This window comes from Bufo gargarizans, chromosome 4 (assembly GCF_014858855.1).
Source record: "Bufo gargarizans isolate SCDJY-AF-19 chromosome 4, ASM1485885v1, whole genome shotgun sequence".
NCBI lineage: Eukaryota > Metazoa > Chordata > Amphibia > Anura > Bufonidae > Bufo > Bufo gargarizans.
In genome coordinates this window covers 167,578,405-167,593,469 of record NC_058083.1, presented here as the reverse complement: position 1 = coordinate 167,593,469, position 15,065 = coordinate 167,578,405, and the positions used below count along the sequence as shown (strand labels likewise).

The following is a 15,065-nucleotide window of genomic DNA, read 5'->3' as shown; positions in this document are numbered from 1 at the left end:
TGGGGACAGGCTTCCCGCCTCCGTGGTCCATGTTGGGCAGGACCCCTCCTCCACTCCAGGGCCTCCTATACTCTCCTCATCCGGCTTCACTTGTGCAGCCCGCACAGACGCGCTAGTTCCCGCCATTACAATAAAGTGTACCTCAGCCACCTGCCCTGTTCTCTTTACACTGTGCCCATAGCACAGCACTACACTCCATCGTCTCCTCCTCTTCCTCTCCCTTTCCCCTCCCCCAGACTCTCTCCCTCCCTCCTTGGGTGACGCAGAAACTTTCTAGAAATCCTTCCCATCGCCCTTTGCGTTTCCAACATGGAGGACCTGACGGTGGAAGTGCGCGGCTCTAACGGAGCTTTCTACAAGGTAACTGGAATGTACAGGCCAGTACCCGGAATGGCGGGAGCGGAGTGCGGGCTCTGGTCAGGCACACCGCGGCCTAGGGAAGAGGCGGCGGCTGCGGGTGCGCGGTGTCTGTGTGCGGGGATGGCGGCCGGAGGAGGCCGCGGCGGCGACCGCTCTGCAGTGTAGCGGGTGCATGGTCGTGCAGAGGTCGGGGGGCTTCACCATGGGGTGAGAGGGGCGGTATGGGCCAGGCCCTTTTATCCCCTGGGCACCAGCCAGTCGCGGATTGTGGGCGATCTGCTCGGGCATCAGCTGAGCAGATAACTGGCGGAGCATCATGGGTACCACTGCCTGCTCCTCTACATTCCTATGGCCCCGTGTGATACACATGATGCAGAGCCACCTATGATGCTGACGAAGCAGGATGCCCTGCCACACAATGTTGTAGTATGACAAACTGCTTGTGTACACCACAAGTAAATGGAAGTGATCCCACTTCTGTGCTGTCCCTGTCCATTGATGGGTGAGTAATGAGAAGCCGGGCACAGCTTACACCAGTGTTCATATGGTGCAGTTATTGCGCACACATACCCCTGGGTATAGTAGTATTCGTCCTCGCCCATCCAGTAGCAGGTTATCTAGGTGTCATTTTCCGGCTCCTCGCCCTTTGTGCGCCCCTTGTGTTGGTTGACGCAGCTTTGCTAGGAAACGGTTCTGTGTGTAAACTCTGGCTTTTCAATACCTTGTACTGCTCGAGTTCTGTTCCTCGGAGGACAGCGGTCATGGATTGTGGCAAGCAGGCCGGTGCTTCAGCATTCTAAGACCACGTTCACACGACAATGAAAGATCAGCCATTAAAACCAGTTAAGCTGTCCTTTCTGAGAAATGGATGATATCGCCCCCCCGACTTGTATGGGCTGTAAAAACTAGTAAGAGGGTGCTATGTAATTTGACAGCCAGTGTTCAGTCTTTTAAAACGGCTGCGTACACGCACAGGCTGTCATTCTTTTTAATTGCCATGTGGCGGTTGTTTTTCCACTGTCCTGTTACAGGGGTTTTCTGAGACTTTATAACTGATGACCTATCCTCCGGAGGCATGCCCGGGACCCCCACCGATCAGCAGCTGCGGCCTTCTCACAGCTTCTTGTAAGCCACTGACGTTGCGTTTTTCAGTCACATGGCCTAGGCGCAGTTCAGCCCCATAGAAGTGAATGGGGCTTAACATGATAACAAGTACAACCGCTATACACTGTACGGCGCAGTGCTTGGTGAGCTGCTAGAAGGCCGCCAGTGCCTTCTCAAACATCTGATCAGCGGGGGTCCCAAGTGATCAGTTAAAATGTCTAAAAAAACAAAAACTAAACTTTAAAAAGGCTGGTCTATCTGTCAAGGGTATATGTTTAGATACCCCAAAACTGTATTCAGACGTATGCCCTGACAGGTTCAGAGGACGCATCTTTGGACTCCGCTTCACCTGCTTTCAGCTCGTGTAGCCTGCGCTGTTCTGTCTGGTTTAAAAACGAAACAAATAGAAAGCGGAGGACATGATCTGTGTGACACATTCCTACATCCCCTGTGATCAGCACTGCACCTGCAGGACACATACCTTCCAGCACTTCTCTACCACAGCAGGTGACCACGTTGGAGAACCGGTGGGGTCACCTGTGGCCCCTGCAGCAGTTCAGGATTGTTACCTACTGACACCCGTCTTCTTTACAAGCCACTAAACGGGTTCGCCAGCATGGTTGTCCTATGGATGGCTCCTTAGGTCTAATGACGTTTGTTAATCCACAATGGGGTACATCAAATAGGACCTGTCTCCTCTCCTGACATGTCTGTTTTAATAGCTCCATATATTCCCCATGTAGTAGTAATTCTGGAACATCTATTCTTATGGCTCTATATTGTGCCATTCCTTTATTATTTCTACTAGAAGTTATGAATGAATTGCTAGCAGTCTGAAGTAAGGGTACAGAGGGGAGGTAACCAGTTTTGGGGGTGTACCTCCACAGACTCACTCTATCCAATCAGTGCTGCAATTTTCAGAAACTGCAGGTACACCCCCCCAACTGGTTACCTCCCCTCTGTACCCTTACTGCCGACTGATAGCAATTCATTCATAACTTCTAGCAGAAATGATAAAGGAATGCCTCAATATAGAGCCATAAGAATAGATGATCCAGAATTGTTAAAAGGACCACGTGGTCCATCTAGTCTGCTCTTATTACTTAGGATAGCTATTGTGTAATATAGCTTAGAGCTGCGTTAACATGTCTGCAGGCTTCAGTGTTGTAATCTCCCAGCATTCTTTGCTGTGATGTTAAATTCCAGAAAGTGTCATTATTACACCATGGGTTTTCCGGGACCCCTGCTGATCAGCTGTTTGATAAGGCAGTAGTTTCACGCCCTTCTCAGCTTTTCATGCACCAGTGACAACGTGTTCATCAGTCACGAGGCCTAGGCTCCGCTCTATAGAAGTCAATGGGGCTGAGCTGCAATACCAAGCATGGCCGCTATTCAATGTGTGGCGCTGTGCTTGGTAAGATGAGAAGGCCGTGGTGTTACTGTGAGCTCCAGTGCCTTCTCAAACATCTGACCTGTGGGGGTCCTGGGTGTTGGACCCCACCAATCAGATAATAATGACCCATACAGAGCGTAGGTCATCAGTTACAAAATGTTAAAAAACCCTTTTGAGTAAACTTAAGGAGAATCGACCATGCGTTTGCTGCAGAATCTTTGTGCTCGCCTTCACTTTGGGGGCCCTGCTCTGGACATAGGTGCTGGTCCCACCTCTGGGTCCAGCTCCTACCTGGCATTGATGGCATATCTTAGCGATACGTTATCAGTTTTGAGATGATCCAACCCTATAAGGGACAAGTTCCTTCTTGATTTGGCTTAAAAATCCGCTCTGAAAAAGCGACCGTACGAATGGCAGGGCAGATTCCCTTTGGTTACAATGTCATGCTGAATGTTCCGAAATCCACTTGGAATTTAACCCGTGTAAGTGTGCACTTATACAGGACTTTTAGCGCACCTCACTTGGAGAGACTAGGTACGGATACATAGGTGTCTATGAAGCATGTCGTATAGTTCGCTTGGTTATTTGCGATCTGTTCGCATTCTTTTATTTATTTTTTCCATGCATGCAGCATATGTGCCACGAAATCTCCAGTAGCGGCGTCAGCTGTATTTTCTTATACAGAGGGGCGGTAACACATACTGTTGGGGAACACTATTCTATTCCTAAGGAGACAAGTCCTCCTGAACATTCCCTGTAGTATAGGCATACAGTGGCATCCGGCAGTCATTGCCTCCCATTATAAGAATGCGTCCATGCGGTTCACTTGTGAACAGACCGCTACGTTGATGGACTGCACCAACGTAATCATCAGTTAATTTTGCACAGATATGAAACTGTACAATAATGTGGAAGGCGTCACTGCTTCCATGTAACGAGAAAGACCCAAAGTAAGCTGCCGGGGAGGTAAAAGCTTCAGCGCTGGGTATTTCAGCTGTCCCTGTCACTCTCCCGTCCTGAGGCACATTGTCAGCTATTTGAAACTCGTTGGCCTTTCTATTTATAAGTCTGCTTCCCTCCGTGAGGGGTTTTACATTAATAGAAGTATTTGCACGTTTCTGCAAATATTTTCCGTTATTCATCCACTTGGCCACCACCATTAAATATACTTCACTGGCGCATAGAGCGTTGGTCCACCATTCAGGACACCCCCTCTAATAGCCAAAGGAGAATGCTGCGGCAAACAATTACCTAAATGGACAATCGGCTTATGGGCCTGTATGTGTCCATACGAAGACATGTTTGGGCCATGTGTATTTAAACAAAAGATTTCTTCTGCACATCCTTCTGGCGTGCGTTCAGCCCATAGTGATGGCCTGTTTGGTGTCTCGGTGACCAAGCAACTATTTTTCACAAGAAGGCAACAGCACTCCTGTGGGCGCTGTGGCCTTCTCTCTGCTTTCCCAGGCCAGTGACGTCACATGGCCTAGGAGCAGCTCAGCCCCATTCATGTGAATAGGGCTAAGCTGTAGTACCAAGCACAGCCACAATACAATGTATGGCGACATGCTTGGTGAGAAGGCCGTGATGCGCACAGGACTCCCGCTGATCTGATATTGATCACCTGTTAATATTAAAATCCCGGGAAACCTTTTAATTTCACTATTAGTTTCACAAGAGGACTTTAATTTGTGATCCTGTGATGGTATTCTTGGGGTGTCGATGGCAACCAGTCAAGAACAGCTCTGGTAACTAATGGGGCCTTACACCCTGACACCTGGTGTCGATCCCGTGTCTCCGCACTTTGCGTGATGGCAGTAGGCACTCTCCAGCCCTTTGGAGAAATCTAATATGGCAAACGGTAGTGTTCAGTGATGAAAGCGGGTTATTTCTTGGTCCTAAAGATGGCTGCATCACAATTTACAGAAGGGCAAAAAGATGGCGCCTGCCTACACGCTGCCCACTCTTCTCAACATGCTCTTGAGAGTATCCAGCAGCTCTCCCATCCTATTACCACCTTGGCTGAAAAATCTTGAAATTGCATACCACAGGGGGGGGGGGGGGAATTTCCAGCATCTGTACGACTGTTACCGTCAGCATGGGGAGAATGCACCCAGCATTAGGCTACATTCACACGTCCGCAAGTGTTTTGCGGTCCACAAATTGCGGATCCGCAAAACACGGACACCGGCGGACCGCACATGCCAGGCACTTTAAATAGAAATGGCTTTTCTTGTCCTGTGTCTGCGCACAAGAATATGACATGTTCTATTCTTTTGTGGAATGGAAGTGCGGATGCGGACAGCACACAGTGTGCTGTCTGCATCTTTTCCAGCCCCGTTGAAAATGAATAGGTCTGCACCCATTCCGCAAAATTGCGGAACGGATGCGGACCCATTCATGTGAACGTGTGAATGGACCCATAAAGAAGCACTCCAGTTTTTATTTTTATACATATATTACTAACTCGCCGCCGTAGTTTTCCGCGCGGTTGCAATGCGTGATGTGAACACATAGCACCCGCACTGAATCCTGACCATTCATTTCAATGGGTCTGTGTACATGAGCGTTTTTTTTTTCCATCCCCCCACGACAGTGCCACACACAGCAACACACAGAGAGAGGACAGGAAACCTACAGTGGTTTCCGGTCCCTGGAGTAGGAGACCTCCAGTTTTTGTTTTTTTTTCCAGGTACTTACTGCCGGTATCCTGCTGGGGTCCATCATGCTGCGGTTACAGGCTGACGGGACCCTAGAATCCGAGGGGCTCCTCTGCATCTTGCGGCAGGCACGTGAGCATCTTTCTGAAAGTATTGCCACGCAGTATCAGGAGGTTGCTCCGGGTAACTGAGCAGCAGGTGCGTGGGCATCTTCCTGGGTGAAGCATTGCCACGCTGGTTCAGGAAGTGGCTGCCGGTAGCTGGACAGCATGTGCGTGGGCATCCTTTGATCTTCTTGACTCACTTCTGGAAGTACGTGCGGACGTATGTCAGGCCCGCGATATTCAAACGGAGGTGTTTTACCACCGGGAGGCTGAAGCGCTGACAAGCGGCTTAGCGTGACTGAGATACCACTCATTGTGTTTGAATCCAGCTGTTACAGGTTTCCAGGTTTGGAGGCAGGATGTTGTGTGTCTCTCTCTTCTCCCTGGTCAGGATGCTGGCAGTTGAAGCTGAGTATCTTGGAGGTTAATGACGGTCTGAGTAATGTCATGTTTTAACCCTAAGGCTGGGTTCACACCTGAGCGTTTTACAGCACGTTCCTACGCGCTGTAAAACGCTCAACAAGGAGAAACCAATGCTTCCCTATGGGAATGGTTCTCACCTGGGCGTTTTACAGCGCGTACGATCGTGCTGTAAAACGCCTCAAGAAGTACATGAGCTTCTTTGGGGCGTCTTGTCGCGCGTTCCCGTACATAGACTTCCAGGAACGGAAGCATACAGAGCGCTCCATCGCGAACGCTCAGGTCTGAACCCAGCGTCAAGCAGGCTTTCCCTTGCTGTTACCAGCTATGATGGAGGAAGAAAAAACACAAGAATCTGCAGAGAAAGAGATGGTGGCACCCAATTCTTTTTTTGGGTGAGTCATATGGCTGCGACATTGTTTTCTTACTTTGATCCTTCGTATTGTCTTTATTTTTAGTCAAAACCTAAGAAAATGCTGACTAAAAGAAAAAACAAGGAATGTGCTTTATACGAAACAGATCTTTCGTCATCTTGACAAAAAGTTATGTGAACACTGTATTGATAGGACTATTTTGGATGACTCCCCATCCCTCTTAGAGAATATTAAAACACTAATTAGGATGGAGGTAAAAAATACATTTAAAACCGGTAAGAAGCTTGAAGTGACGGAAAAGGGCAATGTGTCTCAAGACAATTCTTCTGACAACAGTGACTCCACTTGGGATACCCTTTCTTCAGAATCTTCCTCAGAAAAAGAATTGGTAGAACCTTTTTTCCTCCTGAAGATATGGATAGACTCTTAAGTTATTAAATTCACTATGAACATTGAAGATGTTAAAGGGATTCTGTCACCTCCCCTAATCCAAAAAACGATTTTAAAGCAGCCATGAAGCACAGCTTACCTTGATTAGGCTGTGCTCTTTTATCTTGTAATCCGTCCAGCAGTTTCTGCAAAAAACGAATGTGCCCAGAGGGGCGTTTTGTTCTTCTTAGAGAGCCCAGTACCGCCCCTCTTACAGTGCCCAGCCCGCCTTCCTTGCACTGTCTAACCGCCCCCAGCCTGCCACAGCCTCTCCTCCCCCTCCCTCACGCCGAACGAACTCTCGCACAGGCGCAGTACCCACTGAGGGCTGCGCCTGTGCGATCAGCAGGAGACTGAGGGCAGGAGCTTCATCCTCGTCACTGGGCATGCGCCGAGCCCAGTGACGTCCGATGCTCGCTCTTCCCTCAGTCAGCAGAGAAGAGCGAGCATCGGACGTCACTGGGCTCGGCGCATGCCCAGTGACGAGGATGAAGCTCCTGCCCTCAGTCTCCTGCTGATCGCACAGGCGCAGCCCTCATTGGGTACTGCGCCTGTGCGAGAGTTCGTTCGGGGAGAGGGAGGAGAGGCTGTGGCAGGCTGGGGGCGGTTAGACAGTGCAAGGAAGGCGGGCTGGGCACTGTAAGAGGGGCGGTACTGGGCTCTTTAAGAGGAACAAAATGCCCCTCTGGGCACATTCAGGACTCATTTGCATATCAATAAAAGTCGTTTTTTGCAGAAACTGCTGGACGGATTACAAGATAAGAGCACAGCCTAATCAAGGTAAGCTGTGCTTCATGGCTGCTTTGAAATAGTTTTTTGGGGTTAGGGGAGGTGACAGAATCCCTTTAAGGAAGATAAGTCAGTAGCAGACTGTGTTCTTTCCCTTATTTACAAAGAATGGAAGAAACCATGTAGAAAGGTTTTTATTTCCAAAACCTTTTAAACGTAAATACCACTTTGAGGAAGAGGCTTCATCTTCTTTGGGCAAGGCTCCCAAAATAGACTTTGCCATTTCTAAAGTTTATAAAAGATCCTCACTTCCCTTTTGAGGACACAGGTGTTCTTAGGGACCCTTTGGATAAGAAGGCTGAATCCTTCCTGAAGGGGGCTTGGGAAGCATCCACATCCTTGTTTCGTCCCAACATTGCGGCCACAGTGCCGGCTAGAACTTTAGCTTTCTGGCTGCAGCAATTACAGGTTCAATTAAAAGATGTCCTAGGGAACAAATTTTATCTGCCCTACCCACATTACAGAAGGTAGTTAACTTTTTAGCTGATGCCTCAGTGGATGCAGTTAGGCTTGGTGCTCAGACTGCATCTCTTACTAACTCTGCTCGTAGAGCTCTTTGGCTTAAGAACTGGAGTGGAGGAGATGTGGCCTCAAAACAGAAGTTATGTGGTATTCCCTGTCAGGATAATTTTCTCTTGGGCCAGATTTAGATGACTTGTTAGAAAAAGCGGTGGATAGGAAGAAAAGATTTCCCCCTCCCAATCCGTCAGGTTTTTCCTTTAGGTCTAGACTGTCCTTTCAGCCCTCAGGAGGTAATTCGGGTAGGAGACAGTTTAGAGATAAAGACCAGATATATAGATCCAAAAACTTGTCAGGGAAAGGGTTCCTTTTTGGAAATTCTTCCTCATCAAGCAAAAAACAATCACAGCAATGACGCCAAGCCAAAAGTAGGAGAAAGACTAAGATTCTTCCTCTGAACATGGGAAAAGGTAGCAGGGCCATGGGTTTTGGAGGTCATTCATCATGGCCTAAAACCAGAATTTCGCACCTTGACCCCTTAAAGATTCGTTATTACAAAAAATTGTGCTGTAAAGGGGTTCTTCCCCATAATAAAGGAAATTCAAGAACTAATAGAGAAAGAGGTCTTAATTCCAAAGGATATTTCTCCCCACTTTTTCTAGTTCCAAAGCCAGACGGCTCTTTCAGAACCATCATCAATTTGAGGGATCTAAACAAGTTTCTAATGGTTAAAGTTCATGATGGAAACTACGATACAGCTTTTGTTTCATGGCAGTGATAGATCTGAAAGATGCATATTTCCACATTCCAATGCACCCAGAGTTCCAGAAGTTTCTCAGAGTGGCAGTTTTTATGGAAGGCTAGCTACAGCAGTTCAAATTTCAGGCGTTACCCTTTGGCCTGTCTATGGCCTCAAGGGTCTTTAACAAGTGGACACAAAGTCAGTTATCCTCAGGTGGGAGGCGAATCGGTTGTTGAAAAAAAACTAGAGGGGCAGGTCTGTCACATTTCAGCCCTACATATAAAAAGAAAATATTCAAGCAGACTTCCTCACCAGGTATCCTTTAAAACAGGGAGAATAGTCCTTAAACAATTCGATCTTCTCCGTGATCACAAAGGTTTGGGGCATGCCAGTGATAGACCTCTTCGCCTCACGTCAGAACAAAAAAGTGGATCTTTTCAGTTCCTTGGATCCAAGGGAATTCCCTTATGGGCTGGATGCTCTTCTCCTGAAATGAGACTTCACACTATCCTATGCCTACCCCCCTTTCCAGTTACTTCCATTAGTTTTGAAGAAAATCAGAAAGGACTGGGCTAAGTTTGGGCCGAATAGAGCATGGTTCACTCCTCTCAGGATTGTCACAATCAGATCCTTGGATACTTCCGGAGTTTCCCGATTTGCTGTCCCAGGGTCCGGTTTTCCATGCAGCAGTAAAAGGTCTGCATTTAACAGCATGGAACTGGAAAGGGGTCTATTAAGTTAAAAAAGGGGTTTTCACAGGAACTGGTTGCTACACTTAAGAGTAGAAAACCAGTGACTATCTCTATCTATGCCATGACATGGAGGAAATTTTATAGTATTTTGTAAAAATCAATCCTGATCTCCCTGATTCGGTTCCTATATTTTGGAATTTCTTCAAAAAGGGCTGACTTTGGGGTTAGCTAAAAATTAAAGGTGCAGGTTTCTGCCTTTCAGTACTTTTTGAAGAACATTTTGCCTCTAATCTAATCCTTGGGTAATTTAGATCAGTAGATAGGATGGCCCCAGTTTCTTCCCCGAAAGTTCCCTCATGGGATCTGAATATAGTCCTAGAAGCTCTGACACAGCCTCCGTTTGAGCCCCTTGAATCATCCAATATCAAACATCTTGCCTATAAAATGATTTTACTGGTAGCACTTGCCACAGCCAGGAGAGTAAGCGAGTTGCATGCTATTTCTAAAAATCCTCACTTCACTACTATTCTAGAGGATAGCCATTATACAACCTGACCTGGCCCGCATACCTAAAGTTTCCTCAATTTCAGGTTACAGGAAATTGTACTTATCCTAAAACCCCAAAAGAAGAATTATTTCATACATTGGTTGTGAGATTTTGTTACATTACCTCAGATCCAGGTGAAAGTCTTCAGCCTTTTGTTGTCCTCTTTGGGACAAATAAGGGTAAGAAGGTTACCTTGTCTGGATGGATTAGACTTGGTATACGTGTCTCAGGCTTAGGGCTCTTTCACACGAGTGTAATTTGTTTCGTATGCAGGCAGTTTTCTGCGTTCTGTATACGGAACCATTCATTTCAATGGGTCCGCAAAACATGCGGACAGCACTGTGTGCTGTCCACGTCCGTTGCTCCATTCCATGGCCCCGCAAAAATTTAGTCCTGTCCTTTTCTGTTTTACGGACAAGAATAGGCATTTCTATAATGGGCCTCCTGTTGCGTTCTACAAATTGCAGAAAGCACGGGCACCATCTGTGTTTTGCGGACTGCAAAAAAACTGCACGGTCGTGTGAACGAGCCCTTACTTGGAGGCTGGTCTTTCTCCTCCAATCTCAGTGAAGGCTCATCCCACTTGTTCTGTATATATCTCTTGGGCAGAAAGATCTGGTGCAACTATTGAACAAATCTGTAGAGCCGTTACATGGTCATCTCCCTGTACCTTTTTCCCAGTACTATAATTTGGACCTCAACTCTTCCTCTGATCTCTTTTGGTAGAAAGGTCTTACAAGCGGTGGTCCCTCCCTAAGGAAAGATGTTCTTCTATTATTCTCTGTGTGGTGCTTTCCTGGGGCAAGGAAAGAAAATGATAATTACACTTACCGGTAATCAGTTTTTCCAGACCCCATGACAGCACCCTTCCTTATTCCCTCCCTAGGTTTTCTACTTCTTTCCTCTCATAGGAAACAAAAACAAAAAAAGTAGATGTGTGTTATGTATATGATATATATGATATATATAGATAGATAGAGAGATATATATATATTTATATTATATTATTTCCGCGCAAGCACAGACAAAACTGACTGAACTTGCAAAAGTTTCCCTAAACGCACCCTGAGCCAATCCGTATCATTCGTGCAAAAGAGGCCTTAGGCCTCTTTCACACGAGCGATGCAGAATGTTGAATCGTTTTTTTCCTGACAGCTGTTTCCTACCCATTGTCCATCTTCTTATGTATTTTTCTGTATTGTTAAATATGTCTCCCCTATCTAAAGCACCAAGTCAGGGTATACAGTGATTAGCCTCAGTTGTATAAACCTTGTGAATCACAGTGCCTGACTATCTCATCAGTGTGTGCTGACTATCCAGTGTAGTTCTGAGATGTAACTTCACACTAGTCTGCATGTAAGAGCTGAGAGGGCAGACAGGCTCAAAAGCTGGATCACATAGGATAACATAGATATCATGTAGTGTGAGAGGACAGCAGTTGTCGCTAATCTGACGTGGCTACCCTCAGAGAACCTAGCAGTGCAATGGTACCCCACCCTCTCTCTCCAAAGCCAGGCATGATGGGAAATGTTGGATTAATTAGGAAAACTATATCTGAGGAATCAAGATGGCCAACAACCCACAAATTACACATCAAATAAAACTGGTATACACAAGAGCCTCTAATTCTTTAATAATGACCTATCCTGCACGATACAGGCAAAGAAAAATAAAATTGCCCCACTGTAGAACCCAAAATAAAGGAGGCATTGTCTTGGTTGTGTGATCGTTGACCAAGCACCACTAATAGGTTATACTTTGTTAATCTTCACTCTCTTGCAATTCCAGAAGTACTTTTTCGCATTCTAATAGTATAATTAACTCCCTAAAATCAGTACATCATCTGTGGCCGTTTCCTTTCAGTCAGTGTGGACTAAGTGCACATCTGTGGCCAAATTCTACTAAAGGAAACAAATGCCAAAACCGCTTAATCTGGCATATGTCAGACACCACTGCATGCAGCGATCTCCCTGTAACTGGGTTTGTTGGGTAAACTGCATGAATACCAGCTTTTTTATTTATTTTTATTGCCGGTGTATGAGATGGAGGCTTCTGGTAAGCCTAGCCTAACAGGCAATTTTCAACCACGAGCCATACTTGGTGAGAGCTGTGTTTACATGCTGCAATCTTCTCCTCTCTATGGGGACGAGAGCTTGTTCCTATAAAGATTCAGTGGTTCGGATTTGTGCAAAAAATGGGATACGTGTTTTGCACTGCATTTATCAAGCATTTTAGACTTTTTTTTTTTTGTGTGTGTGCTTTTTACCGCTCATGACAAAAGGTGTGAAAGTGGCATTGTTTATAAGGAAATGGGATGTAGCTTAAATGTGCCTCTGTATGCCTAAAATATAAGATAATCTATAGGTAGCGTAAACCTAAAGGGTGCTTTACATGGCGCAATGGTCGGGCATAATATTGCAAACGATCTGCCAGTGTAAAGGTGCCGCTCAGTTGAGCACTGTAAAGGGGCATTTTGACTAGATAGTCTAAAGATGTGACTGTTTTATCACTGTGGCTTAGGGTCCATTCTAGGGCTGAAACGATTATTCGAATAACTCGATTAAATCGAGTCAAAAAATTCATTGATGCAGTTTCCCTGCATCGAGTAATCGTTGCATCACATGATCACTGAGCGGGAGTGAAATTAAGCGTCTCTCACCGCTTCCGTGTCCTCCAGAGGCCAGAGAGGCAGGACTGGGCCTGGCCGGCACAGAGGAGGAGGGAATCCCTCCCTCCCCACTGTGCGCGGCTGCCGCTGAACACCAATGAGGACAGATCAGGAGGAGGAGGGGAGGGACTGTGGCCACTGCGCCACCAATGAATGTGCCGGCCATATCCCACAGGGTCCCCCTCCTCCCCCCCATCAATGGTGGCAGTTTGCTCCGATCGGTTACCATGGCAGCCAGGAGTCACGCTACTGAAGTCCTGGCTGCCATGGTATGTTAGTGAGCAGAGAGCAGCGCATTATACTCACGTGCGCTGTGGCCGCCGGTTGCTCCTTCTGTCTGTGCTGCGGATTGCTAATGCTTACAGCATTAGCAATACGCAGCACAGACCTATGAGAAGGAGCGACCGGCGGCCACAGCGCACGTGAGTATAATGCGCTGCTCTCTGCTCACTAACATACCATGGCAGCCAGGACTTCAGTAGCGTGACTCCTAGTTGCCATGGTAACCGATCGGAGCAAACTGCCACCAATGATGGGGGGGGAGGAGGGGGACCCTGTGGGATATGGCCGGCACATAATCAATAGAATACTCTATTTACAAAAATATTAGTTTACTGCAGCCCTAGTCCATTCACACGTCCGCATCCGCTCAGCAATTTTGCGTAACGGGTGCGGACCCACTTATTCTCTATGGGGATGGAATGGATGCGGACAGCGGCCCTGATCTTCGGGTCCGCAGCTCCGCAAAAGATAGAACATGTCCTATTCTTGTCCGCAGCTGCGGACAAGAATAGGCATTTCTATAGGGGTGTTGCGGATCTGCAATTTGCGGGTCCCCAACACACCACGGACGTGTGAATGGAGCCTTAAAGCCCCTTTACATGGGACAGAGCAGCAGAAGATTGTCAGGAGGGAAGCGTTTCTTCCCGACAATAGCCTGCTTGCTAGTGAGGGCGACCGCTACTATTACTTGCAGCGATCGCTTCCACAGTATGGTGAAAAGTAACCGCTAATGATGAGCGAATTGACTTCGGATGAAACAACCAAAGTCGATTTGCATAAAACCCGAACTTTGATTCAGTTTCAAGGTACCACTTGGAACTGAAACAAAGTTTGGTAAAAGATTTAACAGTAGAAATTTTATTTCTGAAGTTATTACCCGAAGTCCCATGAGACTTCGCAAAGTAATAACTAAAAACGAAAAATACATTCCAATACTGTACAGAGCTCCATACAGTATTCTAGCAAAGCTTTGTGAAGCGACTTTGGATGTTTCATCCGAAGTCTATTTGCTCATCCCTACTCCGAAAACATACTAGTGAGCGCTTCCATAATGGAAGCGCTCGCTGGTATTCGTTTTATAAGCCTCACCGACATTTCCTCCCCACTTTTGGGGGGAAGGGGGGGGGGGGTGTTATTACCACAGTGATGCATGTCGCATTTGCAAAAAATGACCTGGGCAGGAAGGTGAAAACTAGCACGGGGTAGAAAGGCTTAAAGGTACCGTGGTGTTTGTGTTGTGTTCTTTTCAACGTTTACATCACATTGCAGCGGTGCAATGTAATTACAGATTCCCCCGTTCATTTGAATAGGACCTTTAGGCTCCTTTCACATTGGCGTTTTGGCTTTCCGTTTGTGAGATCCGTCATGGGCTCTCACAAGCGGTCCAAAACAGATCAGTTTTGCGCTAATGCATTCTGAATGGGTAAGGATCTGCTCAGAATGCCTGTTTGCCTCCGTTTAGTCTCCATTACGCTCGGGAGGTGGACACTGTCTGCCTGATGAAGCGGAGCCAAACGGATCCATCCTTGCACACAATGTAAGTCGATGGGGACAGATCCATTTTCTCTGAAACAATCTGGCACAATAGAAAACGGGTCCATCCCCCACTGACTTTCAATGGTGTTCAAGATGGATCAGTCATGGCTATAGAAGACATAATACAACTGGATCCGCTCATGACGGATGCATGCGGTTGTATTATTGTAATGGAAGCGTTTTTGAAGATATGACGGATCCCCCCCAAAAAACGCTAGTGTAAAAGTAGCCTGATTTGTAATTACACTTCACTGTATCTACAATGGAGACTGCATGAAGGTAAACAATGAAAAGGACAAAGCATGAGCGCTGTAACCCCCTTCAGACATCTGACCTTCGCAGGTGTCGGGAGTCGGACCCCCACTGATCAGATATTGATGACATGTCCTTAAGAGAGGTCATCAATATCTTTGGCTCGGACAACCGCTTAGTTTCTTCCCATTTAAAATAAGAAACTTGTCAAATTGCATCACCATGAAAGAAGTTGGGCTCTGACTTGCGTTTGT

At 46.8% G+C, this 15,065-nt stretch overlaps 1 protein-coding gene across 2 annotated transcripts in view; it reads left to right on the top strand.

Moving 5' to 3' along the window:
- Positions 1–253: 253 nt before the first annotated feature.
- Positions 254–15,065, top strand: part of FXR1 (FMR1 autosomal homolog 1) — a 65,202-nt gene continuing 50,390 nt past the window's right edge. For both annotated transcript variants that reach the window (XM_044292328.1, XM_044292327.1), the window contains exon 1: positions 254–360. In XM_044292328.1, the coding sequence (XP_044148263.1) occupies positions 310–360 (51 nt within the window). In that variant the 5' untranslated portion in view covers positions 254–309. The remainder of the gene's footprint in view (positions 361–15,065) is intronic.